A 21,889-nucleotide genomic window follows, 5' to 3' on the forward strand; every position below is an offset into this window, starting at 1 on the left:
TCGCTTGCAGACGGCTCAAATTGATATGATAAGACTTCTTTAATCGATTGCAAACATTTATGCTTTCCTCTTCAGAACTATTTGAATTATATTCATAACTGGATGAGTAACAAGAAAGCATCTTCTCCGAATCTGAACTCTCTGAAGCCATTGTTTTGATTCTCGAGCAAGGCAGCGTGTAACCCATAGTGACGTCATAAAAAAGGGGGAGGGACTTTCTGAATCTCCCCAGGTTCAAGCTAATTTGTGGCAGTTTTGGGACACTTTCAGTCATTTTCATTGGCATTTTGCATTTTACTAAAACTATCAGCCTGCGTGTTTTGGGTATTTGAGATGCTACAAAACGTTTTTCTGATGTCAGTTAGGAAAAACTTACAGTAAAAATTGTGTTGGCCTTTAAGTGTCAGTGTAAAAATGAACAAAAAGTTTATTTTTACAACTATATTGTAAGTCAGTTCACCTTTTTGTTGCTTATATTTTATAGGATTGTTTTTGCTTGCTGTGTTTTATTCCCAAAATGTCATTTTTTATTGTCTTGTTTTCACCTGAAAACAAAACAAAGTAATCAAAAAAGAACATCAGTACACAAATAAATAAACAAAAATAAATAAGCATGTAAATGAACAAATAATAAATAAATAAATAAATAAATAGGGGCGGCCCGGTAGTCGAGTGGTTAGCACACCGGCTTCATAGTGCAGAGGTCGCCGGTTCGCGTCCCGGTCCGGCCTCCCTGTGTGGAGTTTGCATGTTCTCCCCGGACCCGCGTGGGTTTTCTCCGGGTCCTCCGGTTTCCTCCCACACTCCAAAAACATGCATGGCAGGCAGATTGACCACTTCAAATTGTCCCTAGGTGTGAGTGTGAGAGTGACTGTTGTACGTCTTTGTGTGCCCTGCGATTGGCTGGCAACCAATTCAGGGTGTCCCCCGCCTTGTGCCCGCAGACAGCTGAGATAGGCTCCAGCAACCCCCGCGACCCTAATGAGGAATAAGCGGTACGGAAAATGAGATGAGATAAATAAATAAATAAATAAATAAATAAATAAATAAATAGGGTGTTTGTCCTATTTAATTTTCTGAAAATAAACACTTTTGCATTTGACTATGATCAGTTATGCTGTGTGCAAAGTACATTTAATTCCAGGAAACATTCTGATATATAATTATGTATGATCGTGAATTAAGAAAAATGATAAGAGCATTTAATTACCGGTTTAAAGAAAAAACTGCCATATACAGTTAAATCATCACAGTGGAGAAAAAAGATACAAATGTGTCCACCCACATTATCACCAATATTAAAATAGATTTATAGACACATTACAGTTTCATCGTTTTTTTTTTTCTTTTTCTTTTTTTTAATTATACATACTGCCCTCAAATCTGATTTTTGTGAGAGTGTAAACAAATCATCTGAGTTTAAATGGTCTCTAATTGTGGACAATTTAGAGCACAAATTGCCAACACTAATGCGGCTATTATTATTCAATGACAACAATGAAGAAGAAAAGTTGGGCGTTTTTTTTTTTGCAACCTCAATCTAAGCCGAACTAAACACAATTGATATTTTAAAACACATAACTAAAGACCAAATTTTTATCAGCGACGCAAAATAGTTTACTCTTCCTCACATTTCAAAACTAAGCGATGAAGAGATTTTCAAGGTGCTTGTTGTTCTCGCCCTCATTAGCATACCTCATTTCACTGCCGCGACAATATCTTTTGTACTTTGTATGCAATGTCCCGATGAACATTCCAGTTGTTAATCACGCATTCAATATGTGTTTCCCTTTGGAGGAGTTCCAGACATCCATATTCAATAGCGTTTGTCCTCATTGAGGTTGCGGGGTGAGCTGGAGTGTATCCCAGTACATCCTAGACCGGATGATAGCCATTTGCAGCATTTGATAAATTTGCCATTGGAATAGAAGATTCATTAGTCTCGATCAAATCTGTGACGAACGCATATTGCCATTGCTCAACCGCACGTGCCTGGACAGCGATAGCGTTGTGTGTTATCAGTTTATAAAGGTTATTTCAAAGTGAGTCTCCCGATGAAATGTTAATTTGATTCAGGAAAAATAGGTATTCAGAAATACCTTTAATTGTGTTTATATTCTGATATTTGCGTGTTTTGGATTCACTGTTTCTTTATGATTACATCCGATGAACAAAATGAGACACAGATGTTTATTTGTGCTTACTCCTCAGTTGTGCTTAACCCTTTCTGGGAAAGCTCTCACTACTCATTCACGCTAGATGGGGCCAGATATCATTGATAGCGATCCAGCAGTCGAGCGGTTAGCACGGCAGCTTCACAGTGCAGAGGTCGTGAGTTCAAATCCCACTCTGGCCTCCCTGTGTGGAGTTTGCATGTCCTCCCCGGGCCTGCATGGGTTTCTCCGGGTCCTCCGGTTTCCTCCCACTTTCCAAAAACATGCATGGCAGGCTGCTTGAATACTCCCAATTATCCCTTGGGGCGGATGTGAGACGGAATGGTTGTTTGTCTCTGTGTGCCCTGCTAATGGCTGGGTAGTTCAGGGTGTCCCCTGCCTAGTGCCCAAAGACGGCAAGCATAGACTCCAGCACCTCCCGCGACCCTAATGAGGATAAAGCGTTCTGGAAAATGGATGGATGGATAGAAGACATAACAAAAAAATGGAGAAACGCAGTGACAATCTGAAGAGAAGTGGGTCGAAGATCGGCCAGGTAATTACATTAATTTAATAAATGTAAATAATAAATTAAATGAATAGGTAATTTCTTCAAAGGAATCACTTTGGTGTTCCATTTTTTTTTCCTCATAGTTGAGTCTTGAAAAAAAGGGTGGTTGTCTTATAATCAGGGCCGTTTTATAGTTGCGTCAATAAGGTACTTTGCTTTGTTTTTGAAAGTGCAACCACCGTAGCAAAAGTGAGCGCAGATCGTCCCATCTTTTTTTTTCTTATGTTTGGCAGGGCTGTTTTAATGTTATTTTTCATATACTCACGTGCTGGAGTGGCAGTACTGCTCTGCTGTGCCAGTGGAGGTCCACACCCTGCCCGTGTGCAGGCACTGAGGTGGAAGCGATAGAGGCTGCCCTCTTCTAAGCCCCCCAGCTGCCAGTGGGTGGTGTCGGGACCCGTGATGTTCATGTCCCACGAATCCAGGGGCTCCTTTGTGGTCTCATTAACTGCAAGAAAAGACATGACGTCAGTCTAAGTGGCGCAAGTAAGCCGAGGCGGATGTCCGAGATGTCACCAACACATGTTGCATGTTCATGGGACAACGCTGAACTAGCTGGCAAGGGGACGAGCAAGGATGAACAGGTGTCATACTCACTCATGCGAAAAAAGCAAAATGTCACAGATACATGTTGAGACAGGTGAGCTGAGCAGGAATACATTAAGATGTCAAGAGGGAGATGAGGCGGAATATATGGGACTCAAAAGAAACGGGGGAAGACTTCTAATAAGTGGCAGTTGATGAAGAAGGGAGGAAGCAAACCGAGAAGGGGGTGTGGAGGAGTCTGAATTCTAAAAGTAGGTAAACAAAGCTGCAAAACTAAAAGAAAGCTCGCAAATGCAGAAGAAAGAGGGAAACATTTGCATAAAGTGGAGGCGGTGCATCGAAGTGGGAATATAGGGGGCAATCAGGAGCAGTCAAACATATCACCCAACATGCATTATAGATCAAAGTGCAGCGCCTGCGCGCCGAGCGCGGGAAGCAACATTGACGGCAATTTTGAAAGCCAGGTGAGGGTTGATGCTGTGCCAAAGCCGCTCGCACCACTTTTGGAGCTTTCATGTGCTGATGAGCGCCACCAGTTTATCCGTCGGATAATTTAGATGTACTGTATTGGCACAATCAACACACTGTTGCATTTGGAAATGTGGCACAGATAGGCGGTGGGGGGGGGGGGGGGGCACTATCATATCATAATAATAATAATATGTTTCATTTATAACCGCCTTTCAAAACTCTCAAGGTCACTTTACAGTCGCGACACCGTTCAGTCAATGATAACGTGAACAGGTAACATTTCTCATGCATCTGGGAAAAGATGGTGAATGAGGGGGAGTGTGTGTGTGTGGTGGGGGGGGGGGGGGGGGGGCAATCAGGGCAAAAGCAAAAGTCGACACTGTGTGGAATGTTGATAGAGCCTTCTTCAGAACCAAACACTGCCATCTAGAGTTGAACATCGACTCACACAGAGGCTTTCTTTGATTCCAATTATGTTACCCGTACATTCACCTCGGAACGCTGATTCACCAGGGAAATCAATACAAACATGAGGAAATGGCTCACGATTCTTATCATGAAATAAATCCCTGCGGTTTTTTACTACTATTCCTAAAAGCTCTTTCCTGTGTACCAAAGTAAACCAGCTATGTGGCAATGCAAGCATGTGACCTGACCGCAAACACAAGTCAGTTAAATTTTGCTATTTCCAAAGTGCAGCAGTTTTTTTGTTTGTTTTCATTCTGATGCATACACATTGCTGTTCAGAGAAATATAAGGATATTAGAAAATGTTTGATATAACCTAACTGAGGCGGTTGATTACCATCCTACACCCACCCAAAAAACAAAAACAAACAAACAAACAACCAAAGTGAAACTCAGATGAAATTAATGTACATGAATCCTTGTGTTTACATTCAAACTGTTAAAAAAACATATGTATGTCAAATATTGAGCACATTGCCTTCCACATATAACATTGAATGTGCTACACGTCAATACAAAAAAAAATCCCAGAGGGCTGAATTCAATATGTATGAATCGACCAGCTGTAGGTTATTGTGTGTGAATGTGCATGTGTGAGTTCCTGGGTCAACATACTGAGGTGGTACTGGAGGAGGTAGCCAGTCAGGATGCCGTTTGAAACCAGCGGCGGAGCCCATACGAGCCGGATGGACTCTTTCCGGGCATTGGAGGTGGTCAAAATGGGCACTTGTTCCGGAACTGAAAAATAATTTGAAATTACACTTGTATCTCTCCACACGACGAGTTGCCAATTTCGTCTGCATATCAATATGTATTTGCACGGGTGTGAAAGCAGTGAGTGCTGAAGGAACGAGCAGGTGTGAGGAACTGTGTCAGTACGGTACCTCGTTGGAGTGTTCATCTCACCTCCTTCTGGAGTGTTGAAGATGACTGGGTCGCTGCTCGGCCCATTTCCCTTTTTGTTGAAGACGTTGACGGTGAGCCGATATTCAGAGAAGGCGTCCAGGTTGGGCACAATGGCATGTGTCCTTTTACCGGGAAATGAAAGTGTGTGGCGCTCATCCAAGATCTTGTCTGGATTCAGGAAACTTCGCTTTCGAAGCCAGTGAACCTAGAAGAAGCAGGCAATGGGGAAATGCTGAACAAGAGAAGAGGGACAAAAATGTTCAGAGACTGAACCAAGCATTTGTTTTGTTTCCATTTTTCTTGTAATCAGGTCAGGCATCGTCATCAACTCGAAAACAAGACTTCCTGAATATTCAGCGTGAGTCTTAAAACGTAAAATATAGCTATATGCCGTGGAATATTTGTAAAATACGCTCAGTAGAAGTCATTTGAAGTGATTTTACAAATCATGGATACAACTTGTCGGGAGGCGTCGGTTGTCCTTTAAATATGCTGATAGATTCATGACTATTGTCAGTGCAACTGCTTGAGGTTAAATACAAGTAAAGCAACCGATCATTCTTTAAGCATCTCTAGTTGGTCCAAAATGCTGCTACTCACCTTATAACTTGTACTCATAAGAGGGAGCATAAAACTCCTACTTTGTACTCCCTTCCCTGACTCCCGAAACATGTTATAATTCTTTTTAAGATCGTATTATTTGCTTTCAAATCTTAAAATGGCCTCATCCCCAGATTATCTCACAAAGCTTATCTGTCCCTGTGCCCCCAGGCCATTGTCTGCTGTACTTTTTTGGGGGTAAAATGTATCATGTTTCATCCTTTTCCCTGACAGATAAGTTTAATTGCACTGCAACATTTGGTAAAGTGTGACAAGAAAAATGACCAATGAAACACCTTGTTGCTGTTGTTATTTATTGCCCAGACAGGCTGTCATCTGGTGAGGTGTGGAAACACTGACTTTCCTCAAAATTGGCACAGCAAAAGGCGGAATAGCATAATAGACATTTATTCACCTGCGCATTTTTGACGGAACCCAAAAGGCCGGGATATTGCAGTGTCTATGTGTAAGAATTTAAACACCCAATGTGGCTTCCCGCATGTGCGGTGATCTCGGCGCTAATGTCTTGTGTGATGTGCTGGATATGTTTTGGACATCAACAATTGCCGTGGGAATCGATTCTCCGGTCGCTTGACCGTACCTCCAGCATGTCTGTTCACCAAAATCACGATTTTTACAAGAGACCCTCAAAACTGCGCTTTTGTTAAATGTTGCATCATCAAAGAAAGGAAGCAATATTTAACACTGTAGATTGGTGAATTATGTGATAAAATAACACCCAAAGATGTAGTCTGACCAATAATAGAGTCATGTGAAAAAAATGGAATGAAAAATTGATAGGTTTTTGGATTTTTGATTCAGTTTTTAATTTAGTTATATACTAATTACTACAACCGAGAGGAAAAAGGTGGGGAAGAAAGTAAAGCAAAAAACAAAATATGTTTTGTGTTCTATATTTTGTTTTGCAATTAAATGTGTTGATTCCTTTGAATGTGGCAGAATTATAGATTGCAATTTGAATTTAATAAAAAAAAATGACTTTTTTTCCTCTGAAATATTCATTTCAGGTATTTTCTGCATTTTCCCCCCACGACACTCCATACATCCCTCAGTATCTTGTGAAAAACATGTATGTCCATTTTATTCATTCTTAAAATGTCAATGTGAAAGTAAATTCAGACTCCAAAAAGCGACAAAAAAATATTATTATTATGTCGTGCAAGAAAATGATGCTTGTCAAAAAATCTGAATGGAAAACAGATCAAGCATTTGTTTTTATTTGTCATCAATTTATTATTATTATTATTGTCATCATTAGTAGTAGTAGTAGTAGTAGTAGTAGAAGTAACGGGCAGATTTTTTTTTTCCTGAAATGTCATAGCAAAAGCTTTTGAAGGTCAAACTTAAAAAACAAACATAAACATATCTCAAAAACCAATCTCGTAAATCAGTGGCAAAAAAATCTGTTTAAGTAGCAAACTGTTTATTTTTATTTTTTTCTGTATGCCTGTGCAGCTGTGCCACAGTGTTTATTTCATTGCTGTTCACCAGTGTTATTTGCACACAAATCATTTTAAGGAGGTGCTTGATGAAAACTTACATGGTAGCCCTTTAGGTGACCTCTCAGCGTGATCGGTGGAACGGGGGTCCAGCTTACTCTCAGAACAGTTGTATTCATTACCTCCACTGCAACATCCCGTGGTGCGGCGGTGGGAACTGAAGGACACATGGAGGGAGGTCACGCAACTCTACAGAGACTCACAAAGTCTTGTAACACGACAGTCAGGTGCAGGAAAATGACTGCACAGAAATGTCGGTGCAACTATTTTTTGATCGAGCTGGTACAATATAAGCAGGGGTTTAAATTTGAAAGCATAATGGGCCTAATTGTCTTTTAAAGGGAGGATAGGGGGGACACAAAAAAACAAAAACACTACATCATTTCTGCTCTACGTGATTGCTGGATATGATGGAAGCAAAGCAGACACTACAAGCAGCAGCATCATGCCTCGGTTTGTCTTTAAGCTGCGGAATGCCTCGTGATCTAATAAAGGTCGCACAGATTTTGAGAGAGAGGCGGTAGATATCACATCTCACAGCTCAACAAAAGGTTATTTGCCACCTGCTGCATCTGAGGGTGGGAAAAGTTGCTACAGCACAGCTGCACAGGCAAACAGAAAAAAAATCTAATAAAAAAAGAACTTAACCTGACAAATTTTCCCGGAGACAATGCCGAAAGATGACTGAAGACGGGGCAAAAAAAAAAAAAAAAGTAAAAAAATTAACGCAATAATAAACAATGGAAGCAAGTTGAGTCTCCATTTAAGAAATATGATATTTAATAGTGGCAATAGTGTATGAATGAACACGGATGATGTCAAAAATTGTGCGATTGGTTGGCGACCGGTTCAGTGTGTCCCTCGCCTACTGTCCGCAGAGGCATGACACTGACCCTTGTGAGGATTAAGCAGTTCAGACTGTTATCGATAGATGTATAAACAAATTTATTGCTAGTAATGTTACTATAAATGGCCCCCTGGATGCAATTTGGAAACTGGTGGTTTAAGGGGCTAAAAATCAGTCTGTGTGTACAACATTTGATGATTACCTGTTGTTCAAACTTGTTGAATTAAATCGACAGGTCTTTTTTTCTGGTTAAATGCAATGCACTCATTAAAAATACAGTAAAGTCTCGTTTTATCGATATTCTCGGGAGTCGGAAAAAATATCGATATAACCGGACTATCGATATATCCGATCCTGCGGCATGTAAATTTTCTCTTGCGTTCATAGAAATAGTATCGTAATAAGCAGTACTATCGATATAACCAATATCGATATAACGAGACTTTACTGTACATCTACATATTATAAAATAACATAAGAAAAAAAAAAGCATGGTTATTATCTGCTAGGGAAATGCAGTGGTGTATGAGTGTGAAACCCTGTCTCCCAGCAGCATTTCTACAATAAAAAAAAAAATTTGCAATATTTGTATATTTGAATTATTTGCAATACTATTTGTATATTTGAAATATTCACTCACCATCTTCTCCAGAATAACCCGTAGCGATTTTAGGCTCCGGTCCCCAGCCGTGGCTGTTTCTGCTCTGTATTTTTATTTCGTACGGGACGAACGTTGACGTGTTTCTCACAACAAAGTAGTGTCTTTTGATCAGGTGTTCCGTCCAGGTATCGTCCACGGCGAGTTTCCTGTAGCTGACTTTGTACTCCAGACCTGGGGCATTGTGTTCGATGGGCAACAGTGGCTACACAACAAGATTTCTTAGCGTTGGGTGACGATCCACAACAAGAACATTTCTTAGCATTGGGTGATGATCCATGTACAATGGTACTTCTGCTTACGAAATTATATGTAGAATTTTGTACGCTGAGTGACATTTTCCATGAAAATGCCTTCATTTGTTCCAAGCCCCTTCAAAATTCAGACATAAAATTTTCTAAAAGCATAAAAATGTATCAAAATGTGGAACAAATCGATGTTACAATCAGAATATTGCACGACAAATGACAGTTGTGCACAACGTATAAAAAAAATCAAGTAGAAATAAAGACTAAAAATTATGGTCATTTAACTTTTAACTGCGTCCTCATTGTTTTTTGCTGTCTTTGGTCCATGTTCTTTCTCAGAAGGGACTTTTGCCTGGCGTTTTGAAAAGAAATGACATTATTTTTTGGGGGCTTTTAACAATCTTTCGAAAATGTCCAAGGCAAACATCGGCATAGTGACCCATCTGATGAAGAATCCCATGATTGTAACCTGTCTTTGAGAGTTTTGAAAGGCGCTTAGAAATTAAATGAATTATTCTAACACTTTTTCTGGGTGATTCACATTTACAGTGTTTCTGAAACTCAGACCTTTGACGAGCAGCCTATACTGTATTTTTACCTTTCCCATTGTGAAATTTATTTCATAATAAGAGTCAATATTTTCCTTTTGAGACACCTAGTAACTTGAAAACTCCGTAAATTGAGGTTCCACTGAACATGGAAATGTACCTTTTGTAAAATCCTACCTCCCAGCTGATGTCCATTTGATGAGGAAGGTGGCCCTCGATTTTAATGTTTTTTGGGTTCCTGTCAGGAGCTTTGAAAGATATTTGGGGAAAAAATACAACTATGATTCTTGGACACTGAGTAATGCACACACAGTCCTGTCATTGTTAAACTGCAACAAAATACTGTGGAGCAAACTTCTTTTGTAAGTTGAAAGGTATACTGTAACTGATGGCACAATTACACTGTGTGACCCAACTGTCCCCCACCTCCAAAGCAATTTAAAAAGAATCAGAGCAGAAAACAGACTCAAGTGAGGGATTGGGCGAATGAGTGAGTCTCACCAGCTGGGGGGGTTTTGTAGCGCTCAGTGGGCTCACTGGGGGGCCCAGGTCCAACAGCATTCACAGCGTACACTCTGAACTGGTAGTTAAGATGTCCGTGGAGTGCCAGCTCGGTTGTTGCCTGGTTACCGGGGACTTTGTGGAGCTCTTTCCACTTCCCTGGTTCCCATTGGCTCTCCTCGTACTCCACAATGAATTCTGTATTCATACAAGAGATCAGGTCGCTGCACATTTAATTATCACCACACACATACGCGCACACACATTTGAACTTCTGAAATCATATGCAGACATCCAGTTTATGATGAATTATCTTCATGAAGGCTCACTGTGATTTTTTAAAATGCTGATTTAATTTCATTAATTTGAACTAATTATATTAGATGATTACATTAAGATGATGCTTATTCAGTAAATTTGCCAGCCAAAAAAATGTATTTGGGACATTTCGATGTGCAAGTTGAACACTTTTAGTAAAACTAGATGAGTAGGCTCGGACCATGTGAAATATTTCAAAATGTGGACATATTTTTTGATTATTCCTAAAGAGGTTTGGAACCAATGAAAAAAGTTAACCCGTAATTCACGTCAATTTTGTCTTACCGATTACAGAACTATTATGATCACTGCCAGGCACCCAAGCTAAATGGATATGTCTCTGGTTCTCGAGTTCAGTTATCACCATATTTTGCGGGGCATCTGGAACATCTGCGATATAGAGAAACATCCAAGTCACGTGGACTTTTTCAACATAAATCACATGGGTAACACATTGCCCAAAACATTGTAAGGCACTAACAATTCTTGTAGGCAATAAAATAAAAAGTCAAACGGTCTGCTTTTTCTTCTGATAGTCAGTCGTACATATATACAGTGATACCTCAGCTGACGAACTTAATTGGTTCCCAGAAAATTTGTGAGAAAGAAACCATTAGAAATTAGAATAATCAGTTCGCAGGTCCCCATAAAACACAATTTTCTGCTAAATAAGCCTTAAACAACACACACAATTGACCTTATTTTATGTATAATAAATGTGCTCTGTCCGCCATATGAAATATATGCGAGTAAGAAACAGAAATAATGAATGCTCTCAGTGCAGGGACGCATGGCAAGGGAATATGTTTTGAATCTCGAATCAATAAATTCTTCCCATCCGTGGCCCATCACTATATACTTTGGATATGAAAGAGGTAGAAAGTATTCTTCATACGAGCACCTTACCAAGCACAGTAAGAAGGGATGTTCTATTGTCCCCATCCAGATGCGTTCTGGCCATGCATGTGTATATTCCCTCATCATTTAGGTTCACGTTTATGATCTGCAACATGCCATCACCCAGAAAGTACCTGAACAGAAAAGCCTTCGATGAGGTCCTTGCAACAATATACATGACCAGAACCGTTAAAAGGAAAAATGTTATTGAATCTGCAAACCTGGAATGTTCCTCTGCAGGAAATGTAATTTCCTCCCCATCTTTTATCCAAACCACCTGAAAGGAGTCGGCAAGACTTTTGTCATACTCGGCCTGACACACCAACTGGGCTGTGGTTCCGCTGATGACCTGCATGTCTTGAGGTCCATTTACAATGTGTGTAGGGTCTAGAAACACAAAGCCAGTGAGGAAACTGTCTGAGACCATGTGAATAAATTATTATTATATATTATATTATACATTCAGCCGTTCATCCATCAACCCATCTATTTGTTTTGTAGGTGAGCAGGTGTCTTGCACTGGCATTATCACAGAATAACTTATCTCGATAGCTCGATAGACAGACAGACAGACAGACAGACAGACAGACAGACAGACAGACAGAAAAACACTGACAAAATGGTGAAAAACTGTTCCGAAAAACGAATGCCATTGAAAATGGCTACTTCAATGAGTCAAAAATATACAATACATTTTTTTTCTTCGGGGTTGATTCACTGATTTTTATCATATGTTGACATGTTCATTGGTTATATGCTTCCACTGCAGAGCAAGATCAGATATTCCAAAATGAAAAAAAAAATGTGTGAAAACATTTGACCAGTGTAATTGCTTTGCGTACATTTACTTGACCATTTTTTTTATAATTGCTAGAAAAGTGAGTATACAAAATTTACACGTTGTCGTCTTCTCTTAAAAAAACAAATGCAGTCATGCACTTAATTCCATTCCAATTCTTGGTTCTTCCAATCGGAAATCAAGTCATCATCCACAGCAATACAAAATCTCCGGCTAATTTATTAATTCACCTCGACCATTACAACACTCATAAATTGGTTCATTTGTAATCATTTGTGTTCATTTGTGCTTGGCCCTTTCAGAGCTATCTTGTCAACTAATGCTTGTACAATTTTCTTATTTTGTTGTGCTACCTTTCACTGCCAGCACAGCCATGATAGAAGACTTGCCCTCGCTGTTATCGGCAACACAGACGTATTCGCCGCTGTCTTTCTTTTCCGCACTAGAGATTTGTAACGACCCGTTTTGAAGAGTAACAAATCTTTCTCCCTCAATGGTTTCTGGAGTCTCATCTTTGGCCCTAGGAGAGAGAAGAAATGCTTTCACATACAGTTGCTGCGACATATCTGACAACCAATTCCATTATACAGAGCTAAATTAAAAGCCATATTTCTAGTGTTCAAAATATCACATATTTCCTTCTGGGTGAATGGTTCCGACAGATACTGAATGTTTCTTAACGAAGGTTTTGCCATAAGAGTGGAGTACTATTTTCCGTACTACGAAGCATTTCAGGTGAGGCGCATCTGCAATGAATGAACAATTTTAAATGCATAGGGCAATATGATTAAGGCAATACAATACAATACAATACAATACAATACAATACAATACAATAAAATAAAATAGAGCATTATTTAAATCGAGCCTTCACAACTGCTGCAGCTCTGAGGTTACATTTGTTTTATGCTAATAATCACCACTTGGTGGCATAGGAACATCAACAGGGAACAACTCAATGGGGATTATAAACATAGTTACAGTCATTTTATATTAGCCTAATCGAATTATCGGCGATACTGTCTGCTTTTTGAGAAAATTGAATGTCTTTAGGTGCACCTAATTGGAAAAATATGCTCTTCTTCTTTTCCTTTCGGCTTTTCCCTTCAGGGGTCGTCATAGCAAATCAGTGTCCTCCATCTTCAGAGGTTTGATTTGCATGTTTGTTTTGGCCAAGCTTTTACTATGGATGCCCTTCCTGACACAACGCTCTGTATTTATCCGGGCTTGGGACCGGCACAAGATCGAAACCATCCTCTGCTATTTTGACGAGTCGTGATATGATGGTATTTTTTTCAAGGCCAAGACCAATCATAAGTAGCGAGCAAGCCAAAAAACATTTATTTGCTGTAAAGGACAATATGTTGGTGTCAATTTTTGCAATTATAAAACCAAACACTTGACTTCATATAAATTCATTTAAAAAATATGATTAAAGAATTGTTCAGATATAGAACATGTTCAAATTTTCAGTCTCAGAAAGTAAAAAAGTGTGAGTAAATGTAAAATTGTGTTATTGTTATTATTATAACAAAAATTATGAAGGAGCTACCAAGCTCTTTCTATGCATATCACATAACGCCTCCGGACAAGTTGTGTCCATAATTCGTAAAATCACTTCAAATGACTGCTACTGAGCGTATTTTACAAAGATTCCACAGCATACAGCTATATTTTACGTTTTAAGATTGAATATTCAGGAAGTCTTGTTTTCGAGTAGATGACGATGCCTGACGTGACGCCACGTCTGGAACGCCCCTGACCGAGAAAGCGACACACAATGCATTTTGGGTACTTAGTTTGGTCTGAAAACTTCGTGTTGATCCGTGTTGATGGCGAAATTAGAGGGAAAACACAATAAATAACGCGATGGTGAATCGTTGTGTGTTGCACCAAGACTATTATTTGATACGGGTTGGCACAAATTCCCAGCAGACAAATCAGCCCATTTCCAACAGAGTTCGGCACCATCTTGTGCATTTTCTGGGACGCTACATTGGAGTCCAGACGCCTAAAAATGATCCGGAAGAACTTCTATAATCGATACAAACATTTATGCTTTCCTCTTCAGAAATATTTGATCACTGGATGAGTAACAAGAAAGTATCTTCTCCGAATGTGAAGCGATTGTTTTGATTCGAGAGCAAGGCAAAGACGTCTTGGCGTGACGTCACAAACAAGGGGGCGGGACCTTCTGAAACTCGCCATCCCGAGGTCATTTTCAAGTAGTTTTGGGACACTTTAACTCATTTTTATTGGTGTTTTGCATGTGACTAAAATATCAGTCTGCGGGTATTTTAGATGCTATAAAACGTTTTTCTGATGTCAGTTAGGAAACAAAAAAAAAATGTGTTGGTTGTCCTTTAAATGAAATCTTATTTTCAACTGTAAATAATGGCGGAAATATGGTAATTGCAAAAAAACAACAACTCTTCATTAGAGCAGCTATGACATCAATATGTATGAATGTGCGTGAAGCACTCGATAATTTGTACAAACTCGATCAGTTGGGATAGGCACCCTAATGAGTACAAGGGGCATCATGAATAATCGATGGATAGGAATCTTGTTTTGTTCTATGTCATGTCACAATCGCTGTTATTCGTGATTTAAAGTTGCGCCTTTGTGACCTTTCGTCATATTAATATCCCAGTCAAGTTGGCCGCAGTTGGCAACAGCCACCACCGCCGTGTGTCACACGGTGCACTTAATTGGCAGTTCTCATGGTAATGTAATGGCTTTAGAATAGCGACGGTGAGGCAGTTATTTTGAGAACAAATTTTCTGTATGCCATCGTGCAATAATGTATAATGTCTTTTTATTTTATGTTGCTGCACGTTTAAATTGAACGAAGCCAATTCCTCAGTCTTTTATGAATCTCAATACATGTCAGTAAATTTTTCAAGTGGTTCATTCAAAGACAAAAACTCGTAAGACCAAAAAAATGTGTATTGGTCGGAAATAAGATCCCTTTTAAAGGAAATGCAGCAGCGCTTCAATGCTGATGAATAGAATCTCATTAGCCCCAATTTCGAGGATGGAAAAAAGATAATCTCATTAAACAGTGCGGCTTGAACACCTGAAGCTCTGTGGATTCAATAGTTGAATCACACGCTGCAGTTATACACGTTTTCTTTCCTCAGTCACACTGACTGAAGTGTTTATTTATGACTATGTCCACTGCCAGCCTCCAACCCCCTCCCAAAAAAAAAAGAAAAACACAGCACGACATGTCAGGTTTTTCCTGCATCATTTCTGTGAAATTGCTCACCAACAGTCCCGTGCTTCTTACCAAGAGATAGTGGGAGGTGGCGAGCCAAAAGCATTGCAGTTCATGGCCACGTCCTCGCCACGTATCACTGCGTACTCGTGGTGGTCTTCAGTCAGGATCAGAGGAGCCGTATCTTTAAGTGAATGGAAAATAAATACATATATGAAAGGTATTTTGGTGCTAGATGAAAAAGTGCACATACTGTAAAACCACCATCATTCTTTTTATGTTAATTTGGGGACCTTCAGTTAGCTTGTGGCAGCCTCCCCTTGTCTTTCGTTGTTTTTCCCAAGACCTACAATACGGTTAATTCTGAAGCATTTTACGTTCTGCGGGCACTTTCACCCCATGCACAGTAAGTGACCATCCACACCATAAAAGAGAAGCATACAATCTGAAGCTTTTCCTGTAAAAAGGGCTTTGTTGATACAGAGATGCAATGATATACAATTCTAAAAAGAGTGAAGGACAAAGTACTGTATGCCTATTTCAAAAGTGGGACCATCCAATTAATGTGAATAGATTAAACCACATAATTTAATATTTAAAAATAAAACAAGAACCACTCAAAGTGCAAACGTGATGAAAGCAAAGTGAAGGGCATCTTTGGAATAAAAATTGGAGTAAAAATGGAATAACATATTTTTTAAATAGCCTATGTCAAATTAGAGTAAATTTCGTGAGTCCTTAAATGCAAAAATGTAGCAAATGTGGCGCAAAAGCTTCATCATCTCAAAAAGGGAGATTGACCCCACATTGCGATATGACGCCTTGATGCGGGTGCGTGTGACACCAGGGAACATGTTGAGTGAGTGAGTGAGTGAGTGAGTGAGTGAGTGAGTGAGTGAGTGAGTGAGTGAGTGAGTTAGTTAGTTAGTTAGTTAGTTAGTTAGTTAGTTAGTTAGCTAGTTAGTTAGTTAGTTAGTTAGTTCGTTGTTCTTTTTATTATTATTTTTTGTAATCATACAATAATGTGTAATTTATGGACTGGTTATTTCATTTACTTGTTTGGTAACTAGTTAGTTCACTAGCTAGTAGGTTAGTTGCTTGGATGGTTATTCAATTAGTTAGTTAGTTAGTTAGTTAGTTAGTTAGTTAGTTAGTTAGTTAGTTAGTTAGTTAGTTGGTTGTTCTTTTTATTATTATTTTTTGTAATCATACAATAATGTGTAATTACACATCCATAACGATAGGTGTCCCCCTGTATTTATATGTACAGTAAAGTCTCGTTATATCGATATCGGTTATATCGATAGTACCGCTTATTACGATACTATTTTCATTTCCCTTGCACATTTCTAGTCTTTTTATGTATAATTAGTAACGTTTAGTACAATACCCGGTTATGACGATAATCCGGTTATTACGGTGCTCCTTTTCATCCCCCGCCGGCCATTTTTGTTGTTTATATCGATATATCCGTCGCGCCATTGGTCAACTTGGTCACGTGTCTTGTTACGTGAGCCGCCATCGGTCGCGCCATTGGTCGACTTGGTCACATGAGCCGCCATCGGTCGCGCTATTGGTCAACTTGGTCACGTGTCTTGGTTACGTGTCACGCCATCATTCGCGCCATTGGTCGACTTGGTCAGGTGACTTGGTTACGTGCCCAGCACCCGTGTAGCAGAGCCATTTTCATTTTCAGACGCTAGCTCGTGTGTAGCAGACGAGATTGAAGTGTTTGTGTTAAAAGGTAAAAATGGGAAGCAGAAGAAGATTGATGACTTTTTTAAATTGTATACATAATACAGTAAGATGTAAGCGTTGCAGTTTCCCTGTTGTGTTATGTACATGCCCACTGTACTGTATATGAATGCAATCGTTTTTTGCAACAATGTTTCTTGTTTTGTCTGCTGAAGCGCAATGATTTTGAAAATTATTAACATTCCATACTGTGTATTAAAGGACAGCCGATGTCACTTTTTATTCAAATGCAAATAAAAATGACTTCACGCCAAGACGTCTTGCATTGCTTGTGAATCCAAACAATGGCTTCAGATTCGGATAATATGCTTTCTTGTTACACATCCAGTTATTAATATGTTTCAAATACACTGTAGTTCTGAAGATTAAAGCATACATGTTTACAATCATTAAAGAATTATATGTGCCATTTTGAGGCAACATTAGGGGAACATCTCCCCCCAAAAAAGGGAGCTAATGGCCAGCTCCGTTTCTTATATGGCGCTTGGCTGCCCTCTTTTGGCGGCTTTTGTTTAATGCAGTTCGGCGCAGCATCGGATATATCGATAGTCCGGTTATATCGATATTTTTCGGACTCCCTTGGATATCGATATAACGAGACTTTACTGTATCATGTTTTTTTTCCATCACACGAGCAAGACCCCAAATATAACAACCAAATGTCACACATATTTAACATGCTTGATGATGGAAAATATTTGTCATTCTACTTTCAAGCTTCTACTCTCGTAGCCTACTCACTCATGACCATGATGTTTATGTTGCCCAGTACTGCGCCATGTCTGTTTGCTGCTTCACATTGGTATACACCACTGTCATCTGGCGTGGCATTGTGGAGCACCAGTGTGTCATCAAGCACTCGTTTGTTATTTAAGGGGTTGTCTGAAAAATAAATAATAAATCGTCTTAAAAAAATAATAACATAGCATCTCAACCCGACCTAATAACCATGTCCTTTTTTTAGTTCACTTTTACCTTCCATTTCCACACTAAACAGAGTACAGTAGAGTGCATCAATGTGGAAAAATAGAGTACGGACTCTTTCAAATTTGTCCCTCAAATTTGGTAGCTCTTGTCTTGAACAACGTTGAACGTTTTATCTCGATGTTGCGTCACGCTTTTTGAAGAGTCAATCTTGTTTCTTGAGTCTTAACCACCCGTCAGCAAAAGGTGCTCGCTTGTCATCTTCAACTCTGTGTTTGACAACAATGACTGATGCGCAATCAGATGCATGAAAGCATAACTTCCCATCACCTACCTTCAAAAATGTTTCCGTTTTTTCTCCACAGTATGTCTGGTTGCGGTTTCCCGCTGACCGAGCACTTGATGTGCACATCAGAGCCGATCAGAGTCAGCTGGCTCTGAGGCGGATCTGTCAGCCACTTCGGAGGCTCTGGGAGTTGTCGAAAAAAAAAACATATTTGTTTTGTGTTAAATCAACTGTCAACACGATGAGTTCAAACAAAAGAGCCTATGCATAATGAGCACCCGATGTTGACTAACCTTCTACGACGACATCAAAGTAGTGGACAGCCTGTCCAGCTGAGTTCTTGGCCAAGCACATGTATTTGCCCTCATCTCTTTCATCTATTGCAGCGATGGTCAACAATTTTCCAAAGTTGTCAAGTTTTGCTCGAGATGTAAGCACGTCTCCCATCTTCATCCATTCGATCTTTGGTGTGGGGCTGCAAAATGATAAGTGAAGATGTTAGGGGCAGTCACATGTGAGGCCAGATTTTATTGGGAACGCGATACTGATTCTTACTTTCCCCCTGGTACACACTCAAGTTCAAGTTCGGCTCCTTTCAAAAGCACTTTCTCTGTCTGGACACCAGAGGGCAGCAGAAGACTGGGTGTTCTCACGGGAGGACCTGCCACCACCAGAGTACCCCCACACATTTATATCAATGGTCAGTCATATCAGCAAAAAAATATTTAGAACTCCCCGCTGAACTGTTTCATATTTTGAAAAGAGGAACTATTATTTTTCTTGGTCTGAGAATAGAAGGGGGGCAGAAGGGGATCACTCACTTTGATCTTCTCCGTCAGCAAATTCATCCTTTGGGGTCCCTGCAAAGAAAATGAAACATTATAAGGAGAATATACAGTAGTTTTAGCAGCTATTACAATTAAATATTCTGACACCGCACAGACTAAAGACCAAACGAGACAAGACCCGTTTTGGTATGTATTTGAAAAATATGTAAACTAGGCAATTAAAATAGTACCAACTTTCCAAGAAAGGAAAAGAAAAACTCAAGATGTCTCATGTTCAAAGACTTTCTCAGTGTGATTTGTTTTTTTTTTTCCTGCTTCATTTTCAGAGATGTCTCATCCAGTAGTGTTTGATGGAATGCCAATACACCTACATGGCTTGACCTCAACTGCCATAGCAGGTTTCTGGACGATTGTGCGTATGCGTAGAAAGTCAGCAAAGCAGCAGTAGTCCTGACGACTGTCTTTCTGTAAGGCATGAGAGAAGTACAGGCTGCCATCAGTGCCCAGGGAAACCCTCTCATCTTGCTCAATGTGCTGCAGACCTGCAAAAAAAGTGCATGGTTTTCTTAGCGACATAATACCGGAGCCCAATAACAAAAGTAGACATATGCAAACCATTATGGAATGATCAACAATTATATTTTGGCAATTTCACAGTTTCATTCTCTTCTTCTTCAACCCTCCATCATTCGTCCATCCATTTTCTCATCCCCTTATCTTCACAAAGGTCGTGGGAGGTGCTGGATCCTATCCCAGCTGTCTTCAGGGAGTAGGCAGGGGACACCCTGAACCAGTTGCCAGCCAATTAGGCAAGACATACATTGACGAACAACCATTTGCGTTCACAATCACACTGAGGGAGGAGTCAGGATGTTCTATTCGCCTGCCATGCATGTTTTTGAAATGTGGTGATAAACCAGAGTACCCAGAGAAAACCCACACAGGCACGGGGAACACACACAAACTCCACATAGGGAAGCTCGAACCCTGCACCTCTGCACTGTGAGGCCAACCAGGTGACCATTCTGCCAAATCATTTGTTGCTCAGAGCTTTCACATAATTAGTTCATGAAACCAATGTCAATAAATCCACTTTGGAACAAAATGTACGAGTAATAATCAAATGCTACAACTATCTCGCAACAACGAATATAATTGTTGATTCAGAATTCTGATGAATAGTTTTATTTGCAAACCTCATGATTTTTTTTTTTATTTGCATTTGGTGAATCTGCAAACACGTTTCTGCATTTAATGATACAACCATGAAATTGATTGCCGTTTACCATTATGCAGTGATAGCTTAAATGTCAAACATCGTAATTGTTGGTTGCTGTCGGTGTAGAGGTGCACATCATAATTCGCTAATGGGAGTGAAATGTGTACAAAACAATGTGTGCGGTGATTCTTTTGTCTCTGCTGCCTCAAAAATCTGAATATTAGAACAAGAGGTATTTATTACTTGTAAAAAAATTAGATGGGGTGTTCAATTTTTAGATTGGTACCTTGGACAATGTAGTTTGAAACAATTGACTTCAATGAAAAGTGTTCTTGAATGGAACCAGTGAACTCTGATTGCACGTGTGCTGGTTTGCGCAGCCCTATTATTTATGTCACGGGTCACTGAAGCTTCATTTACAGTCTCATTTAAAGTGTAGCCTTAAGTCATTGCTTAAGTCAATTCACAAAGCAAACACATAAAACACTTTGAGCGCAGAGTTATGTTCCGTGGCACTTGGGAGAACTGAGCATCTATTCTTGGGTCGTATATAAAAGAAAAGCACAGCGAGCACTTCTTTTGAGCTTTGACTTTCTGTCATCTGTTTGAGGGCGCCTCGAGAGGCAGACACTCAGCTCACTACACTTGGGGGAAAAACAGAAATCACCTTTTGCTCAACAAATTCCTTTGTTTTGCCAAAGGTTGTAAAGCGGGCGCAATCTTTAAACTCAGGTGTGTATCTTCCTTTTGTGTGGATGTGTGTGTGTGTGTGTGTGTGTGTGTGTGTGTGTGTGTGTGTGTGTGTGTGTGTGTGTGTGTGTGTGTGTGTGTGTGTGTGTGTGTGTGTGTGTGTGTGTGTGTTCTTCCAGCGTTTCTGGGTGAATACATGTATTTATTATTTGAAGGAATATGCTTGACGCTAATTTTCCGGGAGCATGTCAATGGGATTTACTATTGCTTTAAGCATTAGCTCTGGCAATGTTTTTAAAATTAAACATGACCAGTATTTAAACATACAGTGTTTGAAATGCTTTTTGTTGTGAGTATTTACAGTCAAGTCCAACTAGTGCGACATTGAAGAGTTTAAATCAAACTCAGGGGATGGAGAATCACAACATACAGTACAATATCAAATGCTTGGCCCACAAGCAACATAGTGCATGCAAGCTAGCTTTACTAGGTTGCTAACTTGCGCACATCACACAATTCTGCATATTAACGGTATTATTTCTTTGATTATAATATTTTCTTAGAAATTAAGAATGGCTCATTAAAGTGTGATACATTTTCCAGCTTTCCTGAAATCAAAAGTACTGATCAACAGCGAACCATTTTGGTCAATTCAATGCTTCCAACTTTGAATGAACAGTATCCAATGCACACAAAAAGATTATTTAAGGCATGCTTAGATTCTTTGGGGTGGATGACCCCTATGAACCACAACAGAAATTGTGAGCAGTTGGCTCCTGCTCTCCAGGCCAACATCCCACATACAAACTAGAGCATCTTGTAAAATGTCTTTCCAGAAGACAATAAACCATTATAGCTGCAAATGAAACACCAACGCCACATTTTCTTCCAATTTCACTTTCGAGATGGTTCACGGTCAAGGTTCCCCACTGCTTTTGTCACATTGGTGTACTCTTA

The 21,889-nt window shown here is 39.7% G+C and overlaps 1 protein-coding gene across 9 annotated transcripts in view; it reads right to left on the bottom strand.

Moving 5' to 3' along the window:
- Positions 1 to 21,889, bottom strand: part of LOC148903879 (neural cell adhesion molecule L1-like protein) — a 47,502-nt gene that overhangs the window by 17,780 nt on the left and 7,833 nt on the right. For 5 of the 9 annotated variants that reach the window (XM_089010263.1, XM_089010249.1, XM_089010231.1 and 2 more), the window contains exons 6-24: positions 19,395 to 19,565; positions 19,057 to 19,095; positions 18,791 to 18,896; positions 18,529 to 18,710; positions 18,284 to 18,418; positions 17,767 to 17,907; positions 15,343 to 15,454; positions 12,404 to 12,570; positions 11,473 to 11,638; positions 11,261 to 11,385; positions 10,640 to 10,744; positions 10,037 to 10,234; positions 9,713 to 9,783; positions 8,722 to 8,944; positions 7,883 to 7,918; positions 7,276 to 7,391; positions 5,115 to 5,319; positions 4,824 to 4,946; positions 2,990 to 3,172 (exon numbers count right to left, since the gene is read on the bottom strand). In XM_089010263.1, the coding sequence (XP_088866389.1) occupies positions 2,990 to 3,172; positions 4,824 to 4,946; positions 5,115 to 5,319; positions 7,276 to 7,391; positions 7,883 to 7,918; positions 8,722 to 8,944; positions 9,713 to 9,783; positions 10,037 to 10,234; positions 10,640 to 10,744; positions 11,261 to 11,385; positions 11,473 to 11,638; positions 12,404 to 12,570; positions 15,343 to 15,454; positions 17,767 to 17,907; positions 18,284 to 18,418; positions 18,529 to 18,710; positions 18,791 to 18,896; positions 19,057 to 19,095; positions 19,395 to 19,565 (2,604 nt within the window). The remainder of the gene's footprint in view (positions 1 to 2,989; positions 3,173 to 4,823; positions 4,947 to 5,114; positions 5,320 to 7,275; positions 7,392 to 7,882; positions 7,919 to 8,721; positions 8,945 to 9,712; positions 9,784 to 10,036; positions 10,235 to 10,639; positions 10,745 to 11,260; positions 11,386 to 11,472; positions 11,639 to 12,403; positions 12,571 to 15,342; positions 15,455 to 17,766; positions 17,908 to 18,283; positions 18,419 to 18,528; positions 18,711 to 18,790; positions 18,897 to 19,056; positions 19,096 to 19,394; positions 19,566 to 21,889) is intronic. The other 4 variants (XM_089010288.1, XM_089010240.1, XM_089010280.1 and 1 more) reach the window with 1 other exon arrangement.

This window comes from Hippocampus bargibanti, linkage group LG01 (assembly GCF_051943395.1).
Source record: "Hippocampus bargibanti isolate YZ-2025 linkage group LG01, ASM5194339v1, whole genome shotgun sequence".
Lineage (NCBI taxonomy): Eukaryota > Metazoa > Chordata > Actinopteri > Syngnathiformes > Syngnathidae > Hippocampus > Hippocampus bargibanti.